Source organism: Symphalangus syndactylus, chromosome 4, assembly GCF_028878055.3.
Source record: "Symphalangus syndactylus isolate Jambi chromosome 4, NHGRI_mSymSyn1-v2.1_pri, whole genome shotgun sequence".
NCBI classification, from domain to species: domain Eukaryota; kingdom Metazoa; phylum Chordata; class Mammalia; order Primates; family Hylobatidae; genus Symphalangus; species Symphalangus syndactylus.
The window spans coordinates 124,400,672-124,410,315 of record NC_072426.2 but is presented as its reverse complement, the minus strand read 5'-3'; the positions used below and the strand labels follow the sequence as shown (position 1 = coordinate 124,410,315).

The window sequence follows — 9,644 nt, the reverse complement described above, 5'->3', positions numbered from 1 at the left end:
TTTAAAAATTAAAAAAATTAAATGATACATAAAAAATTCCTTTGAGCTTTGCTATAAAGGGATTTAGTAAGGTGCTCTGGGAGGGGGTATACTAGTATTTGTATGGTGATGGAAGGGACAGTGAGGAATTGATAAAGGTATGAATTGCTGAAGCCATGAGGCTGATTAGGCAAAAACAAAAAGGCTGTCTTTTGTCTCAGCACAATCCATCCAGTGGTATGACAGAAGGTAGTATGATTAACACATGCATAGGTGGCAGAGTATAGGTAACAGAAATTTGTGGGGTTCTTTTCTCTGCTTTACAACTTTTTTAGTGATTATAGGAAGCAAGGTTACCAGCTAAGCAAGAAATGAGAAAACTGAAGTCTTGAGAAGAGGTAGAAACTGAATGAATGAGTGACTGTAGGTGGATAGCACTAAATGCCCACTTGGTAACAGCTTCTCCACTCCATTTCGGCTTCACAGTAAAGGTGCATAGTAGTATGTTTATATCCAATTTGTCTGGGTCAGAAGAGTTTACCAGCTGTCAAATTTACTGTCTAATCCACCAAGCTGTCAGATTATTTTTTTTAAAAAGAACGTTCAGAAGCAAACCATCACAAATAACACTTTTTATTTGCCACTATTTGAAGTCTGAACTTTAAACAGATTCTTGGACTGGTGGTTCATATCCATCAGCTCGTTCAACTTTAGCACCTGTCTCATCCCCAGTGGCTTTTCCAGAACTACTGCCTTCACCATGAAGCTCCATGAGCTTTCCCACTAAAAGGCAAAAAACAAACAAACAAAAAACTGTCAGTATATCTTGAAATAATGGTCATCACTACTATGCAAGCATGACAGGAAGAAAAAAGGCCATGATATGGCCCCACACTCCTCCTCCACCCAAAAACAATGTATTTGGCCCTACAGGAATCACATGATTTCTCACTTACATTCAAACTTGGGCTTCTTCAGCATTTTTACTTTTCTAACGAAGACATCATGGAGAGGATAAATAGATTGGCAAGCCTTTTCTATGTCTTTTCCAATGCTGTCTGGAATCCTGCAAACCAGTAACAGTAAATTTTTTTTCTTAAAGTCCTAGTTCTCAGATATAAGATAAGCCATTTCCTTTAAAAGTAGAGAAGCCTTGGAATAAACCTACACATAACACCTACCTCATTTAACCTGTATAAATCCTGTAAGATAAACTATTATTTTCCTTTCACATGTAAAGGATAGATGATCTGAATTACATAGCTAGCTAGTGGCAAAGTTAGTAGAGTCTTCTGAGTCCAAGCCTTATGCTTTTTCCATTACACCCTCTTAGCTAACTGTATATTGCATGGGAACATCAGAAAAATATAAGTTATCACTGGCCATCATCTGGGACCGAAACTTTTTTCATCACTTATCCCCGTGCATTATTAATCATGAAAGGTTTTGTCTTTCAGTGTATTTTCTCTTTGTGTGTGTGTGTGTGTGTGTGTGTGTGTGTGTGTATATATATGTATATATATATGTATGTATGTATGTATGTTTTTTATTTTTTGGGACAGGGTCTCCCTATATTGCCCAGGCTGGCCTCAAACTCCTGGGCTCAAACAATCCTACCACCTCAGCCTCCTGAGTAGCTGGGACTCCAGGCACATCCCACTCCACTCAACTTATTCAGTGTATTTTCCAAGTAGGGGAAAAACATTTCCTGTCCTTCAACTCCATCTACTGTGAGACAGCTTCATTCAAAATAAACAAACACGAAAAAACTGTTATCATTTACAGAGTACTAGCAGATCACCTGAAGTCAGGAGTTCAAGACCAGCCTGGCCAACATGGTGAAACCCCATCTCTACTAAAAATAAAAAAAAATTAGCTGGGCATGGTGACAGTCCCCTGTATTCCCAGCTACTCAGGAGGCTGAGGCTCAAGAACTGCTTGAACCCAAGAAGCAGTGGTTGCAGTGAGCCAAGGAGGATCGCAACACTGCACTCCAGCCTGGGCAATAGAGCAAGACTGACTCTAATAATAATAATAGTAATAGTAATAATCATATTTACTGAGTACTTAACACTCTTTCACTTAAAGAGATATAGCTAGAAGGATTCACAAACAAGATTTCAACAGACCTTTACCTTGTCTCATATGCTTTCCCTCATCTGAGGAATAATCCAATACTCAAGGTTGTGTTGTGTGAGGAAGCAAAGAAACACTTACAATTTATTGTAACACTTACAATTTATTGTAACACTTACAATTTATTGACCACTTCTTTCAAGTCATTTGTCTGCACCTCTCGGGTCATGATTTCCATCATCTTCTTCCGGATTTGGCGGACCTGTTGGTGCTGAGCGTAAGAGGTCTTCCGTATCTGATTGTTACGTTTTTTAGTAAAACCAACACAGAACAGACGAAGCAAGTAACCATCGGTAGTCTTGACATCAACATGAGCTTCAATCATTGTCTGGAGAAAAAAGATACCATCAGATTATCAGGTTTTATGTTATCCATTTATCCCTCAAGTTCTAATTTTAAAAAGCTAGAATGTCAAACACTCATTATTAAATATAAAGTATCCTAATATAGGTAACATCTCTTAAGTTTACAGAATTAACTTCCTTGAACTTACCAATAGTTACCCCCAAATTCTTACCCAATTAAATAACCAGGTCGTCTCAACTGCCCTCCCTCCTCCTTTCTACCCTCCATTATCACTACCACTATTGCAATGGCACCCAAACCCACATCCATTGCATACACATATACCCCTTTAAACAGCTCATACCCCCTGAAGTGTAAAACTACACCAGAGGAAAATGGGTTCTGAGAGGATCCATGGTATTCTATGGTATGAACATCTACAGTGATTATGTCATTTCTCAAGAAACTGTTGTAAATAGGTGACTGCTATAATAACTCTAAATGCCTATTTTGAAAGATGCCTTTTATGTTCCAAACTAAAGCCATGCTGATGATTAAATACCCAATTTCAGAGCTAAAATATAATTAAAAACCCCTAGTTAGTGGTCATATTATTGCCTAAATTGAAAAAACAAAAACCATCTTCGGTAGTGATGAAAACTGATTTACTTTGTTTGCGTTTTGTAAATTTGATACCTTAATATAAAAAAAAACTAATCAAATACAATTTACAGTTAAGGGACCTTAAAATATTTCTAGAAATGTAAACCATAAAGCCTTAGAGGAATGTCAGGATAAATGTAACGGTATAATCAGTATGTATCATTTGGGACCGAAACATTTTGTCATCATTCATTCCCACATACAAAATATTCAAACTATGCCAGGTGCAGTGGCTCACGCCTGTAATCCCAGCACTTTGAGAGGCTGAGGCGGGCAGATCACTTGAAGTCAGGAGTTCGAGACCAGCCTGGCCAATATGGTGAAACCCTGTCTCTACTAAAAATACAAAAATTAGCCGGGCGTGGTGGCAGGTGCCTGTAATCCCAGCTACTCAGGAGGCTGAGGCACGAGAATCACTTGAACCCAGGAGGAGGTTGCAGTGAGCAGAGATGGCGCCACCGCACTCCAGCCTGGACGATAAGAGACTCAGTCTCCCAAAAACAAAAAAACTCCCACAAAATATTCCAACTGAATAGTTAGCCAGACACATCTGAAATATTTTCATTTCATCCTCACAATTCAATAAAATGACACTCTTACCTGCACTTTACAAATAAAGAACCGAGGCTTAGAAAACAAGTTACTTTCCAAAGAGAACACAATAGGGAAATGGAGCCCAGATTTTAACCTCACTCCAGAGGCTCTGCCACAATTATGCCCTATTGCCACAGTTAATCAACATTCACTCAATTCTGAGGTCAAAAAATATCCTTAAGACAGGCAAACCGCCCACCTGCACCTAAACATTCCTCAAAAAAGCCACTAATCTATGCAGCAAGAAAATCTGACTTTGATGATACACCACTATTAAATCTTAGATTTAAATAGTAAGTAAAATATGGGGTGGCAACCCCAGAGTTAGCACTCAACAACGGCAAGAAAACAAAAATTTAAAATGAACTTTGTGGACATTTCACTGGTCTCAATACATCATTTTATTTATTTAACTTTTTTTATTTATTTAACTTGCTCCTTCCGGTCATCAAACCATGCTATCCTTGGTCAAACACCCATAGCACAACCACTGTAAGGAACTTTGGGTCTCACCTGCCATTTTTTGACCATGGAACACATTTTGTCACGGGTAAGATCCATGCCATGGAAGTTAGTCAGGCAGTTTTTACCCTGAACATCTTCAGTAATCAGCTTGAATTTTCTAAATGCAACTTCATCATTCTGCAAATCAGCAAGACTCACTTCAAACACACGACCCTTGAGACCATCAGATGCAATTTCTACAAAAGAAAAAACAAGTATCTTAACATTTAGGAACCATATAAGCAAAGTCAAGCCTGTAAACTGAGGGTAGAAATTAAGTAAATGGTAAATTATAAAGACCTTAACCTTTGTTATCAAATCTATCCGGACACCAGTGACTTACGGACAGCACTTATTAGAAGCTCAAAACTACCTATGGCACATTTTCTTAATTCAAAAAGCATCATCTTGCTTCTCCAAGTGCTGTACTAAAAACCAGCTCCACAGGTGCCAAGGCTGCAACCAAGAGCTGACATTTCCTTAAAGTCTCCCACCACAGGACCAATAACAGACCAAGATGCCTGCTACAATATACAAGCACCAACTTAAGGAAAATACAAACCAAGAATAAGCTACTTACTCGTTCCTTGGGTCCTGGTGACGAGCGTCTTTCCAATATTTCTTATATTGAACATAGCAGGTGCTTTCACGTCATACCAATCTTTCTTAGAAAATGGATCAACCCTGGATTTTAAGAAAATGCTTAAGTTCCATTGCAGATCATTCTTACTGTATTTATCACTGTTTATTTCCCATTAATATTTTAAAAAGCTAACCAGCAATTTGATACCAAAGTGTGTCTCACAGTGAGGTGAGGGGAACAAACATAAATCTAGCTCTTCCCACTGTACGTTTCACTGCATGCATCAGACTTTGAAAAGTTATGTCCACTTCCCACCCTCATCGGTCCTTCCACTACACAGGCACTTGGAGTAACATGCATCGGTCCTTCCACTACACAGGCACGAGTAACATGCAGTCTCATTAACTTTGCTAGCACGTAATGGCATGTACTGGTAACTAAGACCCTGCATGGCCTCAAAGCTTAGTAGGAGCTCACAGATTCCAGCGGGACCAGGCAAAGGCGGGATTGACGGGTCCTGAATGGATAGAAGGGTGCTTTTCTCAACTCCTGCTGTCGCAGTGCCATCAAACACTCGCGGAATTGAGGCAGCCCGTGAGCCCACAAAACATTCCAGCCGAGTCACGGCGGCAAGCCGGCTCAAACGCGACGCGCACAAGGACCAGAAGGCCTGGGAAAAGCAGCCGACTTGCCGCTACTCAACACCCAGACCCTCCAGGCCGCGTTGTGAATGCACCAACCCGCCACGGCCCGCACAATCCGACTGGAATCCTCGCCATCCGGCCTATGCCGCGATCTAGGACCAGCCCGCCGATTCCAGCAGACACCCAAAAAGCAAGACGCCACGACAGTCGCCACTTACACTTTCTTCTTGGCTCCCTTTTTGCCGCCTTTCGTAAGGCGCTTGTTCTTGCCAACCGCCATGATGCTAGTCAGAGAGCCAAAAGGGCGGAAGTAGGAATCGCGCGAGAACTTAGGCGTACGGGGCGGGGCTCGCCGTCTACGTGACCTTTGCCCTGTTATTCTTCCGGCCTCAAGAATTCCGCGACAGTAGAGAGCGCCACTCCTTAGACTGTGGTTGCGACACCGCCATCGTGTGTGGGGAGGCCGCGCGTCATGCCGCGGGCTCACTGGAGGCTGCGCTGTGTAGACCAAGGCGTCGGTGGCCTGACGTCTGGTTACCTGTGGTTTCTGTGGCTGTGACGTCGGGAAGTAAGTTTCTGTAAAACGAGACGCCCACTCAACATCGTTCAAAGCTGAACTCAGCGTCTAATCCCCAAACCTGCTGTTTGAGAGCATTGGCTTTGGAGTCAGTCAGCGGATCTGATTCAAATGCCGGTTTCAACAGGGCTTTGCTTGAGACCGACCTCTCCACGCTTGTTTTCCTCATGCGTAAAATGGGAGTAATAAAACGGTCGGCTTCATGAGGTTTCGTAGGGCTAAATGAGCATCACTCCAGAGATGCTAGCAACGTTCAGCTTGTTGATGTGAGTGCTGGTTCATCTCAGGTGTTGTTGCTTTGTGAACATTTCACTAAGCGCTACGCTTATTTGTGTCCTTTTCTATATGTCTGTTATATATTGATTAAAAGGTCTTTTTAAAGTAGAGTGAGACCGAACTCGTTGGCTCACACCTGTAATCCCAGCACTTTGAGAGGCTGAGGCAGGGAAATCAGTTGAAGCAAGGAATTGGAGACTAGCCTGGGCCACACAGCCAGACCCCATCTCTACAAGAAAATGATAAAATTAGCAGGGCGTTGGCCGGGCGCGGTGGCCCACGCCTGTAATCCGAGCACTTTGGGAGGCTGAGGCGGGCGGATCGCCTGAGCCCAGGAGTTCGAGACCAGCCTGGCCAACACAGTGAAACCCCGTCTCTACTAAACATACAAAAAATTAGCCGGGCATGGTGGTGGGTGCCTGTAATCCCAGCTACTCGGGAGGCTGAGGCACGAGAATCTGAGCTCAGGAGGCAGAAGTTGCAGTGAGCCGAGACCGCGCCATTGCCTGGCCAACAAGAGTGGAACTGCGTCTAAAAAAAAAAAGTGAGATCTCCAAATTTTTCCATTTTTGCAACTAATCTGACCCCCCTCCCATTTTGTTTTAACTGTAGGGGTTAACAGAGCACATCCTGGCAAGATGTGGCTGGCTAGCTCAAGTGTGCAGCCCTCAGAAAGCATCTGGCCCATACAGGCTTGGTACTCAGCCAGTGGTGTGTTGAGTTCCCTTCTCTAACTTCCTCTCTGGCAGAAAACCCTGTGACCAAGCCAGAAACCAACCCTCACTTACAAGGCCCCCTGCAAGCTTTTAGACTTACAATCCCTTCCAGTCCTGCTAGCCTCCATCGCCTACCTCCCACTACACCCATCCCCCAAGACAACCTTCCTAAACCTCTAGTAGGGTCCTGAAATCTTTCAGTAATTCCATAAATCTCAGTTGCCTGGAGGATAAATTCAAAGTCTTAGTTTCATAATAGTATGAATGTACTTAACACTACTGAACTGTACACTTAAAAAACGTTAAGGTAGGCCTGCCAGGTGCCTCAGGCCTGTAGTTCCGGGTATTCAGAAGGCTGAGGCAGGAGGATCACTTGAGGCTAGGAGTTGGACTCCAGCCTGGGCAACATAGTGAGACCCCATCTCTTTAAAAAAATGGTTAAGATGGTAAATTTGGCCAGGTGTGGTGGCTCATGCCTGTAATCCCAGCACTTTAAGAGGGCAAGGCAGGAGGTTTGCTTGAGCTCAGGAGTTTGATGCCAGCCTGGGCAACCTTACAAGACCTCGTCTCACCTAAAAATCAAAAAAATTAGCCCGTCATGATAGCTCATGCCTGTAGTCCCAACTACTCGGAAGGCTGAGGTAGGAGGATCCCCAGCACTTTGGGAGGCTGAGGCAGATGGATCACTTGAGGCCAGGAGTTCGAGACCAGCCTGGACAACATAGTGAAACCCTGACTCTACTAAAAATACAAAAATTAGCTGGGCGTGGTGGTGCACACCTGTAGTCTCAGCTACTCAGGAGGCTGAGGCACGAGAATCGCTTGAACCTGGGAAGTGGAGGCTGCAGTAAGCCGAAATCACACCACTGCACTCCAGCCTGGGCTGGACAGAGTGAAACTCCGTTTTAAAAAAAAAAAAATTGTATATGTATATGTATATGTATATATTATGGGCCCCCAGTCTGCCTACTCCGCATGAAAACCAAACTTACCTTTTCCTTATCTGATTCCTCTTTCTGCCCAAGAGTGAAAGCCACAGGGAGACGCCTTAATGAAGTCAGCTGCATCTAATTTATTTTAGCAGCACCAGCACCTAAGGGATTTGTCAGAGGTCTGTATTTCAATCCTCAACTTTGTTTTGTAGTAAAAGCTTTAAAAAATTTAATATTTTCCTGACCCTTTACATTAAATGGTGCAATCGGCAGTTTTAATGTAATTGTGGTGAATAAAAGTTAAGGGGTGTGAAATTAGTTTATTGGGTCTCAACCATCATTTAATATTTTCAGATAGAATAAAATGGAACAGGCCAGGCATGGTGGTTCACGCCTCAGCATTTTGGGAGGCTGAGACAAGTGAATCTTTTGAGCTCAGGGGTTGCAGACCAGCCTGGACAACGTGGCAAAAAACGCTGTCTCTACAAAAAATACAAAAATTAGTCAGGCATGGTGGTGACTTGTGGTCCCAGCTACTTAGGAGGCTAGGTGGGAGGATCGCCTGCACCCGGGAGGTTGAGGCAGCAGTGAGCCATGATGGCACCACTAAGTGAGACCCTGTCTCTAAAAAAAAATAATAAAATGGAACAGAAAAATGTCAGAATACATCAAGCCTATTGAGGTGTCAATATTGTTTCATTGGCTGGGCGTGGCGGCTCACACCTGTAATCCCAACACTTTGGGAGGCTGAGACAGGCGGGTCACCTGAGGTCAGGAGCTGGAGACCAGCCTGGCCAACATGGTGAAACCCCATCTCTACTAAAAATACAAAAATTATCCAGGCATGGTGATGGGCGCCTGTAATCCCAGCTATTTGGGAGGCTGAGGCAGGAGAATCACTGGAACCTGGGAGGGGGAGGTTGCAGTGAGCCGAGATTGCGCCACTGCACTCCAGCCTGGGTGACAGAGCGAGATTCCATCTAAAAAAAAAAAAAAAAGTACAGTACTGTAATCTTCTGGGATACTGGTATTGACTGGAAGTCATTATGTGGCACATAATTGTAGTAGACATTCAGTAACTTTAACTTTCCTTTTCTGTGTTCCCTAAAATAAATATAAGATTTATTATCTAGCTTTCTCTCCATTGCCCACTGACATTTATATCAACATCTCCCTGTCCTCAACCTTGTGATAACTTTATGTCGAGTGTTGCTCTTGTTGGAGTAATTTCCCATCCCTGCCTCCCCTGCAGAGTTTGTTGTGATTGCCAGATAGGAAGAAAGAACTTGTTCCTGGATATAAAGCAAGAGGATTGAGAACAAAAGCTGAGATTAAATCTGTACATGGTGATATTAGCGTCATTATAAAAGTACAGAGGTACAACCAAACTGGATTCCTTCATACCATTGCTGTTCGTAAGAGGAGCACACATCCAGGGCAAGGGGCACTCCCTTTGCTTCACTGTCCACACTGCCATTGTTGTTGCTTTTTAACATGGAAACCACTGCACTCCAGTGTGGGTGACAGAGAGACTCCGTCTCAGAAAAACAACAACAACAACAAAAAACACTTTGCTCATACTCTAAAAGCACAAGTGCTGGAACTTTCCTTCTAGTCAGCAACATTTCACAAAGTGAAAATCTAGGGCTAGAATCTAGAATCTAGTACAATCACTATTTGGTATCATGTAGGTCTAGGTTCAATCCCACCTTATCACATAGTAGGTTTTTTTTGTTGTCATTTTTGTTTTTAAAC

The 9,644-nt window shown here is 43.1% G+C and overlaps 1 protein-coding gene and 2 non-coding genes across 4 annotated transcripts; all 3 read right to left on the bottom strand.

Moving 5' to 3' along the window:
• Positions 1-596: 596 nt before the first annotated feature.
• Positions 597-8,705, bottom strand: LOC129481131 (small ribosomal subunit protein eS1). Of its 2 annotated transcripts, none has more exons than XM_055276110.2 (6): positions 5,607-8,705; positions 4,742-4,845; positions 4,171-4,358; positions 2,235-2,443; positions 936-1,045; positions 597-762 (listed from the first exon to the last, which is right to left on the bottom strand). In XM_055276110.2, exons 1-6 carry the CDS (start codon positions 5,666-5,668, stop codon positions 641-643), a joined length of 795 nt encoding a protein of 264 aa, XP_055132085.1. In that variant the 5' UTR covers positions 5,669-8,705; the 3' UTR covers positions 597-640. The 2 variants fall into 2 exon arrangements, with proteins under 2 accessions (XP_055132085.1, XP_055132087.1); XM_055276112.2 differs by having other exon boundaries at positions 2,235-2,299; positions 4,255-4,358; positions 5,607-5,755.
• Positions 1,333-1,398, bottom strand: LOC129481439 (small nucleolar RNA SNORD73). The gene has a single exon (XR_008657431.1). It is a non-coding gene; the product is annotated as a small nucleolar RNA SNORD73 (small nucleolar RNA).
• LOC129481438 (small nucleolar RNA SNORD73) lies at positions 3,186-3,257 on the bottom strand. The gene has a single exon (XR_008657430.1). It is a non-coding gene; the product is annotated as a small nucleolar RNA SNORD73 (small nucleolar RNA).
• Positions 8,706-9,644: the final 939 nt, after the last annotated feature.

What these genes read in the sequence shown, in the direction of transcription:
- LOC129481131 (XM_055276110.2), bottom strand. Translation starts at nt 5,668, where the DNA reads ATGGCGGTTGGCAAGAACAAGCGCCTTACGAAAGGCGGCAAAAAGGGA. An exon ending in AAGGGAGCCAAGAAGAAAGT is followed by an intron (nt 4,846 to 5,606) that starts GTAAGTGGCGAC and finishes CTTAAAATCCAG; the next exon opens with GGTTGATCCATTTTCTAAGA. An exon ending in CACCAGGACCCAAGGAACGA is followed by an intron (nt 4,359 to 4,741) that starts GTAAGTAGCTTA and finishes TTTCTTTTGTAG; the next exon opens with AAATTGCATCTGATGGTCTC.